Genomic DNA, 18,574 nt, shown 5'->3' on the forward strand with positions numbered 1-18,574 from the left:
ATTGGAGCGCTCAGAAATGTGTTTAAATAATCAGACTCTTGCACTCTGCAATATCTCAGTCACGCTTCATTTCTCAAATCCGTATTTATGATGAGATAAACCACTAATTTTCACAGATAAAATACATTAAAGAGAAATCCAGATATTAAAGTGTACTCAGTCCAAGGGAAAGTGAATATTAAGCCCAGGTTTCAGCTGCAATTGCAGGCACACCTAGAACGGCAGCAAGCAGGAGCAGCCCACCCGCCTGGGGGCTTGCCCTGGGCCCGTGGGGGGCCCGTGGGGGGCCGTCGGGCCCAGACCTCAGTCCCTGGGCAGACAGCCTGAGCCCGGCTGGGCTGCAGAGCTCCATGCTCACGTCAGCTGCAGGGCACAAATGGGGCCAGAGGTGGCTGCAGTCCTGACGCCACCTCAGGACTTTACAGGGCTCATGCTTTACTCACGAGAAGGAGACGAGGGTCTTCTGCTCCCAGTCCCCCCCACCACCTCTGAAGCACTGGCAGTCTCAGCAGTTGATGGTCAGGGCTTCCAGCGCTCAGGGTGACAAACGCCACCACTGCTGGAGCATCCCCGCGTCAGGCCAGCCGGGATGGAGACCCCAGGCTCGGCCGGCAAGCACCGCCAGCACCCTCGCCCAGCACCAGCCCTTCACCGCACCAGCCCTTCCCCAGCACCTACCATAGACCTCACCAAAAATCCACCATCAAATGGGTTTAACCCTGTCAATCCCCCCAGCCCTGCTTGCGTGCCCCCCCCCCCGAACACCCCTGTTCCCTTTAAGCAGGGAAAGTCTGTAGATCTGAGCTGGTTTTACAAACAAAAACCTTCAGCAGGTGCCAAACAGGTTTTCCAAAGCCTTGCCCATGCCTTGGAAATCTCCCCTGGAAAGGGGGGTTTCCTGAGGCAGCACTGGGATGTGGGGTGAGGCTGCCTTGGAAAAGGACGTTAAAAGATGGGAAATATTTCTGAGCTTGCAGTGGTGAGCTCCATCCAGGCTGGCTCCATCCCCCATGCTCTTTGGGTCCAGCTCCCACCCTCCACAAGGGTAAATGCCTGACCTGCATTTCAATTCTCCTTACTGTGCTTGACAACTGCAGATGTTTGCTAAGCTCTGATTAAGGGAAAGAAATACAATTAACATATTGTATGCACAGCTTAATGCCCACATAATAGCTGCCGTTACTCAGAGATGATGTCTTTGGCCATTTCACATTTAAATTAAGGCCTGATGGCTGCACAGGGTTGCAGTTGCTGGGAGTAAACGTAAAATCTGCAAACTATGTAAATTCTTCTTAAGCAAAACAAGGAGATGTATCCCTGTGAAACTATTCCTGGGCACTTCTGTGGGTCCCCTAAAGTGTGCCTGTACTAAAAACCAAATCAATCCTATCTGAGAAAGCTGATTACAGCACATGTCCTGGCAGCAGCAAAAAGACTGGCATTCTGGACATGAAGACACTTTTAAACAGGCCCAGCAAATGCGCACAGGGCTCTTTACAACTGCTTTCCTCCTAATCTGCATCTCCTGTCTAAGGTCAGCCCCGAAGAACCAAAATTTTCTCAGGCTTCCAAACAACAACTTAAGAGGTTTTTTAGTTTTGGTTTTTGGGTCCTTCTGTGAAACACAAGCAAAGCTTTCATTAGTTTTGTACATTACCACGGGGAAACGAAACTCCAAAAGAGTTTTTGAAACACCTCACCATCCTCTGCTTCTTCTAACTGATCCACCCAACAAAAATACAGAGTTTATTAATGCAAAACTGAAGTAAAAAGCTGAGCCCAGGTATATTCCAAACACGCTGCAAATCAGGCTGCAAAAGCCCAGACATCCTCTTTCATTTGCTGCCTGCAGAAATAGACTGAAAATCCCAAGAATTAAATCCTGGAATATATTTAGCTCTATCAGTAAGCCTACTTAATTCTCGACGTGCTTAGCAAGGACCCCAGCTATTCATCAGGAATATGTAATGGCAGCCAGAGCAAATGGAGAAATGGCAGCCCAGCACAGGGCCAGGATGCACAGAGGGATTCGGGGCTGCACGACTTCAGGCTGCTGAGACTGAGCCATTATGAGTGAGGGATAAGGGCTACTTGCCACCATTTGAGGGTATCCGGGGCCAAGACACTGAGGGTCCTGCAATCTGCAGCAGCTGAGTGTCCGCAGTGCAACATGGCATTTACAGCCTGCTTTGAAGATATCAAGAGAAGTCTGTGCTACTTTTGTCCCTGTTTTTCACAGGTGAGGCGGGGGGCTTCCTTCTCCAGGACTGACGATCTCCTGCCTTGGACTAAGGTACATCACAGGTAAAAGCCGAGGTAGGAAGAGGGGAGCGCTGCAGCTGCAGACGCAAATAATAGTGGGTTTTGCCTACACCTTTGTGCACAGATGCAGCTCACTGGCTCTGTCTGGAGCCCTTACCTGGCATGTTGGCAGATGGCAACCTACAAGTTTTGCACCTTTCACACCCCAAACCTAGATCCAGGGCATAGCCAGGAAAAGCATTTCTGCAGTCATTTCTTCACACATTGCTTCTCCAGATCATCTCCCTGGCCTGGACTTCACATAAGGACACACTTATGTGAAAGTTACTAAAAGCAGAAGGAAAGCGATACATTTCCCTCCTAGAGCTTGTTGTGAGACTCAGCCGGCTCCTGCTGCAGTGGTCCAGCTCCAGGGGGTCAGCAGCCAGCACTTTTTGCCCCAAACCACTTCTGAATCCTTTGAATTGATTTGATACTTTTCTTAGCAGTCCACAGATGCCCACATGACAGGAGCGAGCTGACCGACACTTGACGGTACAAACAGGCCCCTGCTTCGAAGCCAGGGAAAACCAGCCAAATAGTCTGAAAATCAGGACAGCAAAGGGCAGCCCGGTAGAGGGGAACCGCAGATGCTGCCGACGCTGTCCCAGCGCCTGGCCAGGACCCCCTCTGCCCTCCTGCTCCTGGTCCCTCCCCGGGCAGAGCTGTCGGATGCTCTGGAGCTTCTGCTGGCAGCAGTACGAGAAGGTGAGAAATCTGCAGTGCAGCCGAGCGCTCCACACCAAAACCTGCCGCCTTCACCCGGTGGCAGCTGGGCCGGGCTGCTTTAGCATCGAAGGAAGGCTGCCAGCCCCTTAGTCATCATTTATTTCTCTCTGGTTTTTACTGTCAATTTTTGGATGTGTTTAAGAAGCAGCAGCTTTTCCCCACGGTACAACAGAGTCTAAAGGGGAACTGAATCTGTTTGGGGGTAGGCACACACCTGGCACTGTGTGAGATCCAGCAGCTGCTGGCCTGCCTCCATCTCTGGAGCTCGAGGACAGGAGAGAAGAGAGGAGAGGAGAGAAAAGGAGAGACAAGGATAGGAGAGGTCCCTGCATGAGCTGTCCCCGGTCTTCACATGACATTGGAAGAGGACAGCTGGTGAGCAGGAGCTGCTACCCAAAAGGTGACAGTCCCCTGATCAGCCAAAGCACCCTGATGGCAAATCCCAAGCCCTCTCCTGGGTGCAAGGCTGGCAAGGGACCTCGCAGCCCCAACAGTAACACCACGGACATGTGCTGGGGACAAGTGCAGGACAGACCCCAGGGGACACCACTGAGTTACAGAGGTTCATCCATGCCACTTCTCCTCTAATTACATCCTTGGCAAACGGTCCCTGCCAGAGACATGATGGGAGTCTCGGTGAGCCTTGGGGCTGACCCATCTGCCCTTCTTCACTTTCTGCGTTATAGGTTCATTTAAAGCTGCTCAACCTGGGTGAGAATGCAGGGGGGAGCAGAGTGGTCCGCATGCCCCCACCACCTGGGAGGGGGGCAGGGACCCTTTACTCCTGATCTGAGGAAAATCTGGAAAACATCTAAGCGTGGCTGAGGAACCCACTTCCAGCTTTGCTTTAAAAGGTGACAGCCGCCCTGCAGGGAGCTGCAACAGACCCAGGCATGGAGAGGGTGCATGCCACCACTGCCCCAGTGGTGGTCCCTGCTGCCACAGCCCCTCACCAAGACCCCCACCCAGGTCTGGGGTCTCACTGCCATGAGCACACAGAGGGGCCAGGCTCAGCTCTCATACCTAACATCCCAGGGGACAGCAGAGCGAGGTGAAAGCACGTTGTGGTGCCTGACACATCAGCAGGGTGATTAAAGGCAGTTCCCTCTTTTCCTTCTCTAGCAGAATTGGGGGACAAGGCCCCGTCAGCCCTCCAGGCTCTCCCAGCTCTGCCACCCCTGTGTCAAGCCCAGGCTGAGCCTACAGGCCAGGTCTGCTCCCACTCTCACGGCATGCTGACACTCTGCCTTTCACACCCTCGCCTTGTCTTACAATGCAAAATTCCCCACAGCACCTTTAAACATCTCTCGCAAATTTTATTCAGCATTTAATGAAGCCTGCGCACCCAAGACCTGCTGTGTTTGGGAACTCAAAAGCAAGGCTGGTGTCACCCACCCAGCCCTCGGGTGAGGCTGAAGCTCTTCTCGCTCCCCTGCACCACTGCACGGTGGGCAAATGATGCTGTCTGCACCCCGTGCTGGGTGCAGCAGCAGTGGAGGCACTGCAGTGGCGAGCTGCCAGCAGAGCAAGGGGTCCTGCCCGGGTCCCGGGCTGGTGGAGGACAGTGGGGTGCCCATGCCATGGCAGTGCTCTGTGCCCTTGGCATGCTCCCTCCAGCTTGCCTGCACCCGGTCCACACCATTTTTATTACCTTCTCTCTAACAAACCCCAGGCTTGTAAAGACAACTACAAATATTTGCAGCAATAATGGCAAAAGGTTCCAGGGGAAAAATGCAGAAACCTTTAGCAAAGGTGCCAGCCCAGCTGCCTCTGGCAGACACCCGACCGTCCACACCACGGCAGGCGGCGGGGGGGCCTGGGCTGTCGTGCCCCGGAGATCCACAGTCACGGCTTGTTTTCCAAAGCTGCTGCGATTTCTCTGTGAGTGCTCTTCATGTCCTTCCTTCTGTCAGGAAGAGCGGCATGAAGAGCCCCTAAAGATAGAAACTCGAGAGAAGTGCTGTCAAGTTTCTGCATCTCAGTTTATCACCCATTTCTCCTAGAGGATTCATGCCCCTTACGTAAAAGGGATGTGGCTAATTACTTGCAGGGGACATCAAGGGAACTGGAAACACTCAAACCCTTCCCGACAGACCAAGCACACGTAATGGCACCTTGAGCTAAGGACGTGCTCAGGCACTGGCACTAACAGCTGATTCAGAAGTGGCAAGAGTTAGCAGAAGCAGAACATGGACTCTTGCAGGAGAACTGCTGCTCCTGCTTGAACCCACCTTCCTGCACTGACCAGGACCGGGGGGTTCCAGCTGGAAGGAGAGATTTTGGAGAGCTGCAGGGAAGGCAATGCACCTGGTGCAGCCCAGGAGCCGTTCTGCATTGGCAGGATGGTACCGAAGCCGCGATGGACGTTACGGTGAGCAGTGCTGCACTCTGAGCACTTTGCCCTGGAAATGTGATTTTTGCAACCAACTGCAGCCAAAGACCGAGTCAGTGGGTTTAAACACATGGCTAGTGCTCCGTGCCAGGCACGGCGGCTCCACACACAAAGCACAGGTGGGGAGTTCCACACTTTCCCCCCGCAGCTGGGACAATCCAGAAACGTTCAGGTTCTTTTGGAAATCTAAATGGCTGTTGCTCTCCCTTGGTTATAAAATGAAGCTCGACAGAGTGTGTTCCTGAATTGGCCAAGCCTTCGCGCTGGGTGCCCCATCCTTACCTGGTGATCTCCTCCTTCAGAGCAGCGGGGTCCGTGGGATAAAACTTCACACGGAAGCACATGGTGAAGGGAGGCTGGGCTGCAGTGAGAACAGTGATACCGTGGTCACCAAATGGCAGGATTTGTCCCCTTCGTCCTCCCGAATAACCCCGCTCGAGGAGACGGTCAGATATTGCTGGGGGTCTCACCTGCCCTCCCCATTACCCCCAAACACACCCAGCTGCCCTTGGTAAGGAGGGAGCAGATGGGCATGGGGCTATTCCCCACTGCGGTGGCCATGGTGGGAGCAGATGTCACCGGTAAAGCCATGGGGAAGCGCCCACGGCACTGTCTGCTGGCTGCTCACCCTGCTCTCCAGGCAGGCCCCGGTGTTGGTGAATCTCATTTGCTCGTCCCCATCATTTCTGTCCTGGTCTCTGGCAGGGCTGGTGCCCTGTGCGCCCATGCTATGGGGGCATGGCCGGTTGTGACTGCAGTGGGACTGGTGGAGGATGATCCCACTTTTGACCCAGCAGAACAGCTTTGTGGATAATCAAAAAGGCCCTTTTTCTGGGAGATGTGCTGGGAATTGACCCCAGAGGGGAAGGACTGAAGAAAATGGGAATACATCTAAAATGAAAGGAGCACACACTGCCTGTCCAGGACATCTGCTTGCAGCAATACTCACCCCTCATCTGCTTCACAACCGACTTGGTAAATTCCAGCCAATGCTGAAACAAAAAAGAAGGCAATTAAAGCAACTCAGTAACAAATACTTTCAGTTAATAACATTGACTCTTCAGGCCAAAATTAAAGAAACAAAAAAACCCCTCTGCCTGAAATAAAAGCCTATGCTGTGGCAGATCCATAAGCTGGATGGCAGAGGAGGTGGGAGGGGGGCTGCAGCCCCTGCCCAGCTGGCCAGCAGCCGAGGGAGGGCCCGAGCAGGACCCAAGCCCTAGCGTCCCCAGTCTGACATCGCTTTCTCTGCACGACCCCAGGGAAAGCCAGGTCCTCTGCGTCCCCTCTTGGCAGCCCCATTGGGTCGAGGTGGAGGCACAGCCGGGCTCCGGTGATGCTGAGGTGAGCGGTTGCGCTTGCTCAGCGCCCAGCAAGGACCCGCTGCCAGCTCCAGGAGAGGCGCCGGGCAGAGCAGGGGCTCATCAGGAGGCATCTCCCTTTGCTCAACAGGACATGCCGTCCCCAAGTGCAGTTTTCTAACAGCGACAACAACGTGGCCAGGTTACATGGCAAAGGCATCCTTCTTCAGCCTGAGCAACCTCCCGCTCTCCGTGCTCTGCTCACCGGTTAGCTGAGTAAGCAATCACAGCAAGGAGGTGAACATTTTTTGTGCTGAGGCATCTGGTCCCCAGTTGTTAAAATCACCCTTCACTGGTGCCCCGTGGTTGCACATGTGCACTGGAGGGCGTTGAAGAAGCGCATGGACTGGTCACTGTGATCTGATTTTTAAAGCCTAAATCAAGGTCCTGCATGCAAAAAGTACAAACTCACCTCCCCGCGGGCTGGCAGCTCTGGGGAATGTGGGGCTTCCAGGGTTTGTGGCTGCCCATGCCACCGTGATGCCAGCAGATGGGAGCACCCAGCAGCACGGTTCTGCCGGGGAGGGCGATCACTCTGCAGCACTGGCTGCAATGACTGGCTACAATCACACAAGCTAACCCCAACCAGAACTGGAATCTATAATTACAGCATGACACCGGGAAGGTTAGGTTCAAGCCTGTATTTCTGAAATTACACTTCTGTGCCATCAAAAAGAAACCATCAAGCTCTGCCTGCAGCAAAGCCTCTGCAATAGCTGCTGCTTTAATTTGACATCGTTTGGGCAGGCACATTTAGGAAACAAAGTGTTGTCACTCAAGAAGCGGCTTCGGATGCCTGTGTGTTGGGAAGAGGGAACCCCAAAACAGCAAAGCAAAACGACTATAATTAAGGCAAACACTAGTTAGCACAAAGGATTACAGATCTACAAAGATACATCAATGAAATCTGGGATTGCCATAGAAAACTCTAAATATTAGTGTCCACCACTGAGACAAAACCAGTGAGCGGTGGCTCCCCGTGGCTGCACAAACTGGTCTGGGTTTCACTCGGGCATTTCTGGGGTGCGTTTGGCACCTGCTGCGGATGGGCTGCTGGCAGCACTGCAAAAAACAGTGGCAGGGGTCGAGGAGGCCACGGCATGCCCTGTTACCTGGGGGTCTGGGTAACTCCTGTGACTGTGCAGACACAGCCCCTTGCTCAGGAGGCTTTGGGAAGCCTCGGGGTGAGGGGGAGTCCCGTGGGAATGCAGGGGGCTCCAGGCTGTGCCCCAACACTGGCAGCAAGCAGTCCAGGGGCTCCGACAGCAGCGTCGGGGACAGGGAACGTCACGGAGGGTTCCTGCGGGAAATCCCTGCCCCAGTCCCAGGAACCCACCGCAGGACCAAGGGAACTTCCAGGTCACGACAATGCCCGCCATGCTGGGAAGAAGCACCATTGTCTTTTGGAGTGGGCTGAAATGGTTTGAGTGCTGACATCAGCATCCTCTGACCCAGACTCAACAGAGTACCAGGAAATGATGGGTAAGGAGGGAGGATTTTTTCTCTCTTTTTCGTCATGTTTCAGCATCTCTGCTGTCCGTCGCCCTGTGCTCTCAATAGAAGCATCTCACTTGCAGCAGCCCCAGGGCAGTGCACAGGCTCCTCCCGGCCACGCTTAAAAATTGAGAGGTTTTCAATGACTGCCGCGTGCCCTCCCGGCAGGAGCTGTAGCTGTGCCTGGAGCGCGCTGCGGGCTGTGGCAGCCGCCTCTCCCACATCACACGAGTGCTGTGGCTCCCAGCCCAGCCCCAGGCAGGAGCAGAGTCCGGCCCTGCTTGCCGTGCCCCCCCCAGGTTCTCCCCAGCCCTGGCTGCCAGTCAGGCACGTGGCAGAGCACAATTTCAATAAGAAATATTGACTTGTGCATCAGAAATAATGGACGGAAGTGACAGCTTAGTTCATCACAGGCTTAAATGCAGCACTCAGCCGAGGAAATGCTAAACCTGAGCAGCTCTTTGATAGCCACAGCATCCATGAGCTGCAGGGCTGGGGGTGGCTCTCCCGTGGAGGGGTCTCCCCCCCAAAGCAGTCCCATCCTGGGATGCTGCTCAAAGCTGAGCGATGGCTCTTGCCTCAACTCTCATGGCCTGAACTGAGTCAGATTATTCCCAGGAGAAGCAAAGCACCAGTAAAAGGAGTGTCCTCAGCATCGCCGAGCGTGCCAGCTCTGCCTCCGCGCCCATCTCCCCCTCTCCCAGAGGGGCTCCCACGCTGCTGCAGGCAGCCACTGCCTGCTTTGGGCTTTGCATCCAGAGTGCAGGAGAAGCAGGCCCTGGGCACTGACCCACCACACGCGACAGCAGAGAAACGTCCTCTCTTTGCACCAGCTCGGACAAGACATGGACCCTGCGTTCTCCATCTGCCCACTCATTTGCTGCAAGAGCAGATGCTCCAAGAAAAAATCCCAGTACACCTCCTCCACGCAGTGACTGTGCTGAGGGGTTTTCCAGAGTGCCATGTGGAGCTCTTGGTACGCGCAGACTTCAGCAGTGCTCTCTCTCCACCAACTGTGCCCACAGAGATGATGCATAATAATGCATTATGCACAGGGTTTTATTTCTACATGTGTTTAAAGATGCGATTCACCAAAAAGCAGGGACACAAAGAGCCAACACAAGTGGAGTAGCAGTTAACGATCCCTCAGCATCATGCAAGAAAAATGCTGCTCTCCAGCACTGAAGAGCCACCACTCCACAGCCCACTGCAAATCCAGCCCTCAGACAGGTCATGCATCAGTGTGACAATGATGGCCAGGAGGCAAATCTGGGAGAAGGCTGGAGAAGTTGGGAGGGAGAGAGCCCAGAAAACACAAGTTGGGGGGGCGAGACCCCACGAGACCCCGCGAGAGGGAGCAGCAGCATCACGTGCTCCCTGATGGCTGTGACTTAGCAAGGTAGGGAGGACGAGGAAGAGGAAGCTACTGCTCTGGGTGAGAAAAGCCACATGAGTGTCAGTGAGTGCCCCTGGAAGGGAAATGGGGGGAGCGAGGAGCCCATATGGGCCCCATCCCACTGCAGACAGCAGTGAGGGAGCAGCCCTACACCCAGCTCCTTGCTTAACAGTGGCTGCTCCCTATAACAGACACGGCAGAAGGTACCTTGGGGAGCAGAAATTGTTTGTTACGGTGGCTTATATTGATCAGCAGGAAGTGCAACACAAGATTGTTATTAATAGCTAGCCCGCAAGCGTGTTCACAGCACTTCTCATTCACAAACCTCAAGTGCTCTAATAGCAAGCAGCAATTTAACATGTATTTGTGCGGAGCTTGCATTCTGCACATGTTTTAAAAGGAGCGTGGACAGTCAGTCCTGAAGAAGTGGCAGGGCTCACTCACACAACTTCTGCGTGGAAATCCAGCTCGTTGGGACCGCGGCACACGTGACCCACCCGTGGGGCTCTTCCCCTGCGAGAGGCTGTGCCACCCTCTGCCCCGACCTGCTGCAGCTGCCCAGGGACTCAGCGGGACTCTGCACAAATCCGTGCTGGGAGCTGCGCTGCTGGGTCAGACCAGGTCCTGCCACAGGGGCTCTCGGCTCTGTGCACTCCGATGTCTTGTTTCACTCTCCATTGCCTGAGGCAACACGCACAAGTGTTTAGATTCTCGGCACAAAGCTGTCGCATGGCCTAATCTCAGTGTTAAATTTGACTCCGTGCTAGAAATAGTCCTGCAAACCCAGTGTCAGGAGATCTCCCTCTTTACCTTTGCAATTGCATTAAATCCTCTCACTTTGCAAATGGAAGATGCTTTCACCACTCGCGCAGGGCTCTGAGAGCCGTGTGAGTTCCTCTGGGCTTGCACATCCCGACTGACGCTGAGGATGTATCAGCAGAGCTGGGACACTGATGCTGCTGCTGCTGGAGCCCAGGTGCACCCCGGTCCCCCCTCCCTGGGGCTGCAGCACGAGACTCAGCCCTGGCTCTAGCAGAAGAGGTGGGAAGGGGTGATGGGTCTCCCCAGGGTGCTCAGGGAGCCATGAGTAGATGCCCTTCCCACAGGCAAAGCAATGACCCTGTCAGGGCACCCATAACCTCCCCTGCCCAGCAGCAGGGCAGGGAAGAACTGCTGGGGAAGGGACCCTCATCACTGCCTAAACCAAATTTTGTTGCAGCCATTTGCCTTGCGTTCCAGTCCGCAGCCGCAGCAGCGAGGACCAGTCTGATACCATCGAGCTGCAAGAAACCCCATCACCCAGCCTAGGCAGGAAGGACTCTCACCCTTTGCTTGTCAGGGTCCACAAACCGAATGCCGAAGTAGTCCTTCTCCAGCAGGTTCAGGTGGTGGCAGAGAAGGTCGAACAGGTACTGGCCCTTAGCATCTCTCTGCAAAACAAAAAAACTCATTTACAAAGCGGGAGGAGGGCGGTGGAGCAGAGGAGCTGGGGCACACTGGGTGGGTGAAGCGTCCAAAACTTGTAAAGTGACAGCAAGGACGGTACAAATCCCGCCAACTTCCATAGTGCTTCACCAGCGATATTTTCAGCTCAGAAACTGTCTCCCATCCCATCCAAGGGGCAGTCCAACAGCAGCCAGGAGCAGGACCCCATAACGCAGTGGTCCCCGTCCCCATCCAGAGACCTGCAGCTCACACCCAGGCGAGATGCTGAGGCTGTCCAGGGCTCGGCAGGAGGCTGCAGCATCGGCCAAAAACCCACGGCCGCTTGGACAACAAATCTGCATCTAGGCAGCTCTAGGCAGCGCTGCGGAGGCGAAGCTGCCAGGGCAGAGTGTGCGGTGAGAGCACAGTGAGAGCGCAGTGAGAGCGTGAGTAGAGCAGAACAGCAACCACCCCAAACACAGCCTGAATGCCATGAAACACCCAGGGTATTTTAAAAGCATAAAGAAAACTGTGACCAAGGTCAGAGTCTGTCTGGGAATCGCGCCGCAGCTCGAGTCATAGTGAAGTGTTAGGTGGGGAAGCTGTGAATTTTGGGGTCTGTTTGCCTGGCCCGTGTTTTCAGGCAGATCAGCAAGGTCACAGCTTTGCTGCTGTTGTAATCCCTGTTGGACTCCCTCACCATAGGCACGGCACAGGTCACTGTCAGCTCATTGCTTTCGCTCTCTTCCGGCTCTCTCAGTCTTCCCGTGGTATGGCACTATGGCATGAGTCCAGTACTGACCTGCCTGGTTTTAGCATATTTCTTCTGTGCCCTTTTCTGCTACTGAGCTTTTAGGAAAGAGCCTTCCCCATTCCTTGTCCCTGGGGCTCTGCATTGCTGCGGGATGTGGCAGAGGGATGCCACAGATTTATACTTTCTCCAGGACCAGCCTGTGCTGCCAGAGCCCCACTCTGGAGAGAGCAGGAGTGTCTGGGCAATGAGAATTACAGCTTTATAAGTTCCTGTGCGCCAGTACAACTTACAGCTAGTGCTAGACAGAACATTAATGGAGAATTTTAAAGTATTATAGATATAAAATCTGATACATCTCAAAGTTATTAAAAAATTAATTTCCAGTGCCGCAACAACTGAAGCACACACTTAATTTGCACGCTGTGAGCTGCTCCACAGCAGTGCTGGGCCCAGGACACCATGGTTCTTCCTCCGTTTGGTGTGGAAATGCAGCACCCAAGAGAGTTGGAGACCCCAGAACCCCAGTGTCACCCACTCACAGCCCCCCAGGACCCCACTCACAGCTCATCCAGCCATGGGGGTCACTGCTGGAGATAGGCCATGCATCCTCTCTGTCAAAAAGATCATTGCTATTTTTTCCAGAAATGGTTTTCTTATGTGCTAAAGGTTTGAAGTCAGTAAGCCAAGAAGAATTAGGAATTATACCGAGGCTTCTCTGGTTCAACGCTTCCTTTGCTCTCCAGAATCGCACCCCCAAAGGCCATAGAGCCCCCCCCATGAGAGCTGATTCATCAGCAATGGGATTTGCCCAGACCAAGCGTACAGCTGTGCAACACTGTATATCCCTTATATGACAGCAATTTAACTACTCCAAAATTTTCCATCCAACTTAAAATTGACCACTGTAACATTTTGCTCATGGACAAGAACCCAGGTACACCTGGATAATTCATGAACCTCTGCTTGCAGGGTCTGTCCCAGGGCAGTGGCTCCATGCTGAGCAGAGCTGTACCTCCGCGGTGGTCTCACCCCCTGAGGCTCAGCGCTTGCTAAGAGTGGGGTCCTCTCAGCCTGTGCCACGTTTGGGATCAAAGCCAGTATTTTATGTGTTTCTGAAAAGCTTAAACCAGGTGCTGCTGCCCTGGGAAACCCCCTCGCCTGGGGCCAGAGAGGGACAACAGGTAAAATGGTTCGGACCTTGCTGTCTTTGCCCCCTTTACGGCACCCAGGAAATGGCACCCAGGTGCCTGGGCTGACGGGGATGTGCTGGCAGGATCTGGCCCCTCAGCCTGCCAGCCTTCCCTGCTGCCTGCCCTCGGCCCCACTCTGGGGTTTGCCGGAGGACCTGGGAATGGCTGCACTGCAGTCGATGGGGGACCTGCTTTACAGTGCTGCGTCTCCGCAGATCAAAGGCTGCTCCTGACAGTCGACGCTGCCTCCTTCAGATAACACAGGTTTCTGTTTCCCGACAAATATATTTAACACGTGCATTATCTGATCAAATAATCACTCAGCAGACACAGGCCGTGCAACCGGGGAACCCCATGGGTCTGGCATTAACTCGTTCCTGGGACTTGGTACAGTATGATAAATGCCTCTGCATTTTAAATAAATAGTGCTTCATTTAGAGAGTCATGAAATTCAGGCTGCAATTATGCAGCTGCTAGAATGAGTTGCCCTCGGTGCTGGAGCCGGAGCCTGGCAGGCACCAGGGCAGCAAAGGCGATCTGATGGGGTGACCCCCGGGCAGCGCTGCTGCTGGAGCAGGGTCATCCCGGTCCAGGGCTGCAAACCCTGCCTTCGCAGGCGGCCGTGCAGGGAGAGCCCGTCCTGCTCGCCCGGCTGCTGCAGCGCTGGCGCTTGGCCAGCGGCAACGGGCTGATGGAGCGTCTTGGGCGGTCGCACGCAGAAGTCAGCAGGAGAATCGGCCGCAGAGCATAGAGGAAAGGGCTGGGGGGGATGCGGGGCGTGCGGTGCCCACCCCAGCTCCGGCCGAACCAGAAGGAAGGGGAAGGACAGACAGCCACTGCGCCAGACAGCCACTGCGCCAGATGGAGCAGCAGAGGGGAGACCCCGATGCTGCCCAGCAAAGCTCGGCCGAGGGGCAGGGGATGCTCACCCGGCCCTGCTCCTCCCAGAAGATGATGGCCTCGAAGCGATTGCCGATGTGAAGTCTCCTTTGGAAATCCTGCTGCTGACTGTGCCCCAACTCTCTGCCCCGGGGCTGGTGCCGTTGTGGTTGTACTCCAGCCCTCCCCTCGCTCTACCGCCTGCATTTCCCGGAGCCAGGCGCTGTGCTCATGGCATCAGCACGGCAGTCTCGCCAAAATACCCAGAGGCAATGGAGAGGATTTGTCGGCTGCCTCTGAGGTTCATCTCTGCAGCCTCGGGCATCCCATCCCCCCAGGGCTGTCTCAAGCCACCTCCAAGGCATGGGCTGATCTGCACAGCCTGACAGCCCTGGAACCAAGTCCCTGCTCTCCCCTCCTTTACCCCTCGCTCGCTGAATGGGGTGGGACTCACTCGGGCATCAGCCAAGCTTAAGTCAAGTCTTAAAAAGCCTCCTGTGGCAAATGTGTTTGATGGGATCTGTTTGGGATGCAGTCAAGGGCAGCTTTTTATACAGTGACTGATGCACTGTAAAACACACGGCGTTAAAAGACAGAGTCGTAGCCTGAGTCCTCGGGGGTGTTCAGATGTCTCTCCCCCCAGTGAGGGACATGGGCATGTTCACCGTTCTCAGAAGCATCACATCTCTGCAGATTAAACAGAGCCCCCCCCGTCAGCCTTGTAGCCGTGTCCCTGTGGGCTGCGTGCACATGCAAGAGAAAACTGACTCCAGAAGAGCTTCGTTTGAGCAGATGAGATGACATTGAGATGAAGTTGCAGCAGCTGGGTGTTCCCCCTGAGAGCACCCTGACGTGGCCGAGCGGGCTCTGCTCAGCTCTGCTCGGCCTCTGCACCAGCCACACCAGTGTCTGCAAGACACAAAGCTCCTCTGGTCTGTGGTTTGCAAAGCCTCCCTGGGCCGATAAACAGGTCTGCAGCTTTGCTTTCACACTGGGGGTAACAGTGAGGTTTCACTTTCCTGCAAGTGAATCCCCTGGGAGGGATCACAGAGGATCCTCCAAGGAGCATCGGGGAGACGGCTGTGTGTGACAACACCTCGCACGGCTACTGCGGCAACAGCAGGTACCATTGAAAACCAGCGCTCGATGGCAGCCCCGGCCATAGCTGCCAGCTCATTGCTTTGTCCTGAGGGCACCTGCGATGCCTGCGGGGCTGCAGCCCAGAACCAGCCCCAGCCCCAGCCCCAGTCCCGCCGCTCATGCTGCCCATGCAGCAGCCATGGGTCAGCATCCTGCTCCAGCACCGCAGCTCCTCGGGGGGACGCTGGGCACACACCACCCCAAGGGAACGCAGCCAAGGACTCCAGGTGTTGTTCCTGGGGCCACGAGGTTGTTTGGCACCAGAGAGGATGAGTGTCCTCGTGCCAGCCAGGCTGCTGCCGCTGGCATGGCACAGCAAGCTGCCCTCGCGCTCACTTGGAAGAGCCCGACCTTGCAGCCTGGCCGAAAAAGGTTCGCCCAACCTCACCTGGCTCATGCCAAAGTAAAACAGTGCTGGGCTTTTGGACCTTGCTGTTAAAATACAGCAGAGCAGCCAAAAGCCTGCAGAGCCTGCAGCTGGGGATGGTTGCTGGCTGGGCACCACAGTGAATCCCAGCCTGGCTCAGCTCAGCTGACTCACGCTCTTCCCCAATTTATTACTGTGTTTTTAAGCAACTCTCCTTGTTGTAGAAACGGAGACTTGAGGCAGCTGTTCTGGGCCGAAAGAAGGTGAAGCAGCAGGAGAGTGTTGAGAGTGGTGCCATGAGAGCTTGCACCGAGGCAGCTGAAGCATTTTGCAGCCGCAGCACGGCTGGGGAGATGGGCTGGAGCTGAGCAGGCAGCGGTCCTGCCAAACCCATCCCAGTCCTTGGGAGATGCTGAGACCATAAACAAACAGAACTCCCCACAGGCAGCAAGTCCTGCCAGCCGATGGGAACAACGCTCTGACAGCGCAGAGCTAAAATTTCAGGAATTGTCTCTGCCTGCTCTCCTCTCCTGCATCCCCCCAGCTCCACAGGCCAAACAGAAAAGCCTGCTGTTCACCCTTGCTATGATGCTCAAATGCACCTGGCATTGGAAAAAATGAAAGATTCCCATTTCCATACTCAGATAGTGAAACTCATATTTCAGCTGCTGCTGGCTGCAGCCTGCCCTGCATGCTGGACTCTCACTGGGCTGGGTTAATGGTGCTGGTCGGCCCCCCCAGCCACACAGGTCAGCTGCATTTGTTGCAGCCCTGCAGCCACTGCTGTCGGCCAGGGACCCACTGGCAAAGCCGCAGGCTGGGCACCAGCCCCCCGAGGCTTCCATGCATTGTGGCCATGCTGGGTGGGCACCTGCACAGCAGCTCCCACGCAGGCCACAGGCATGGCCACCCCCGGCGCTGCCCTGTCCTCAGGAAGCATCCTTAGATGGCGTCCAGCAGAGACCACCCTGCAGAGGAACAAGATGCCAGTCCACAGCGGGGAAAGCAGACGCATCAGGAGCAGGAGGGACAGTGGCGACCCCAGGGCCATCCGCACTGGTCACATCCCCTTTTGCATGGCTCGAGGACCAGAAACCTGGAATTTGAGCGCAACTGCTCAGCTCCAGCCCAAGCTAAAGGCAACCCCTTGGGCTGGCAAAGGAGGCGTCCCCCAGGACTCCAGCCCTGGCGGGGTGGAACGCCCACCTTGCCCCGCAGCCCTCCCTAGCTCCCTTGTGCAGAGACATTCGTTTGATGAGGCTGGGAATCGGCAGCTGCTGCTCCCGCTGGGGATGCAGATGTGGACAGTCCCAGGCTGGGTCCCCACGGCTGCGGTGCCCACCCATTCCCACCCCAAACCAGACCCTTCAGGCCTGTGCCGCTCGCCCACCGCCCTACTGCGGCTGCGCCCAGGGACACAGAACAAAGTGCCTGCGTCTCGGCTGAGCGGGGAGCTGCCAGCCGGCTCGCCAGCACGCAATTGTCACCAGCACCGCCGGCCGCTGCTCGGGAAATGAGGCCACTCATTTATGAGCCTGAATACAGATTTAGGTGCCAAACTTGGAAAACCGTGGCCTAGATTGTGCTTTATTAATAGGCTAATTGAGTCTCTGCGTGTATCATCCATCACTGTCAGACACAACCACCGCCCGGTACAGGCTGTGCGCCTGGCTCAGGCACAAGGGCACAGAATGGAAAGGAATAACGAAACCTGGCAGAATCCAAATCCATTTTCCTGAGTTAGAGCAAGTTATTGTACTTTCATTAAATAATATTCATTTTTTCAATGAGGACTGAAGCAGCAACATGGAGCTTGAGAAAAGAGAAACTGCAGCAGCATCTTGTGAGCAGTAGAACAAACACCCAAGCCTTGCTTGCCTAACAGGCACAAAATAACCTTCCCAGATCAGCTGTTACGTGCATTAGGAAGACTGGACCTCCTCCCAGATTATATCCAAAATAGTAATAAATACAGATTTTATTTTCTTCTTCTAGAAAAGATCACTTCCCAGGCTGAACTAAAAGGGACATTTGACACAGCCACAAAGGTTAAAACAACTGACCATATAACAGAAATTGTAGCTGCATAAATAAAGACGTACTCGTAAATTATTCCCAATTAGACCTGAAGGGCTGTTAGAGCCGAAGCAGCTGCTGCAACACGTGCACTCTCCCTTCCCCCTCCGCTGCCAGCAGTGCGTCGCACATCTGGCGGCTCTGCCTGAGCCCCTGCCCTGCCGCAGGCAGCCCCAGCCAGGCACGCTGCTCATCCCGCTACAGCAATGTGGGCTCTGTCCTACTCATGCTAATTGAACTTTCCCACTCAGGAAAGTCTGTTACAGACAACAGTCACAGAAAATGCCAGAGAATGCCGCAGAAGCGTGAACCTTTCTAGCTAGACGAGAAGAACAGAGGGGACGATTCGCCATCCTCAGCATCACGCCCCTCCTCACCTCCCAGAGCCAGTTTTGCAGGGATTTGCTCCAGGCTCTTCTCCCTTTCCCTACCCGTGCCCCAAATTAGCATGAATGTCCACATAATGCTTTCCTCTGCAATTTTAACACAGAGAAATTGCAACGAAGGACAAATCAGACATCGCCCCCAGTCCAATGGAATATGGTGAAAGTGTAAAAATGCGAACGGCATTACAGGGGGAAATGCTTTCTCTTTGATCTCTCTAACTTGAATTAAACATATTCTAAATTAATCATTATGAGTATGTCTTTCAGGAAATTATCTGAACTGTCTTTACAAATCACGACTTAAAAGAGCTCTCTTGCATAATATCAGCTTAAATATTCTATGTTTTGATCTTTATATGTTCTTATAAAGTAAGACTTATATCTGTCTTAAGGTCTGCAAGTTTTTGAGGTCAGCCTTTCAGGGTACAGCAGTCTAATGAGAGACTATTGCCAGCTGCACCATTAGCAATCCCCACTTGCACACACCGTGAATGCCGCACGCCAAGCTGACACGCACCCCACAGAGTTATTTGCTGCCAAATACTAACACCTGCTAATAACTTTTTTCTGTCTTAAACTTCCGTTACATATAAAAACTTGAGGAACTGCAGATAAGCATAGCAGCATGTCCAGACACATCTGGATGCTGTAGGGTGGTGCATTACCGTTATTAATGTCAATTGT

The 18,574-nt window shown here is 54.4% G+C and overlaps 1 protein-coding gene across 3 annotated transcripts in view; it reads right to left on the reverse strand.

The window, feature by feature from the left end:
* FRMD5 (FERM domain containing 5) overlaps window positions 1-18,574 on the reverse strand; it is a 118,132-nt gene that overhangs the window by 18,473 nt on the left and 81,085 nt on the right. For all 3 annotated transcript variants that reach the window (XM_052807582.1, XM_052807583.1, XM_052807584.1), the window contains exons 2-4: window positions 10,999-11,103; window positions 6,372-6,414; window positions 5,705-5,783 (exon numbers count right to left, since the gene is read on the reverse strand). In XM_052807582.1, the coding sequence (XP_052663542.1) occupies window positions 5,705-5,783; window positions 6,372-6,414; window positions 10,999-11,103 (227 nt within the window). The remainder of the gene's footprint in view (window positions 1-5,704; window positions 5,784-6,371; window positions 6,415-10,998; window positions 11,104-18,574) is intronic.

This window comes from Harpia harpyja, chromosome 14 (genome assembly GCF_026419915.1).
Source record: "Harpia harpyja isolate bHarHar1 chromosome 14, bHarHar1 primary haplotype, whole genome shotgun sequence".
In the NCBI taxonomy this organism is placed as follows: Eukaryota; Metazoa; Chordata; class Aves; order Accipitriformes; family Accipitridae; genus Harpia; species Harpia harpyja.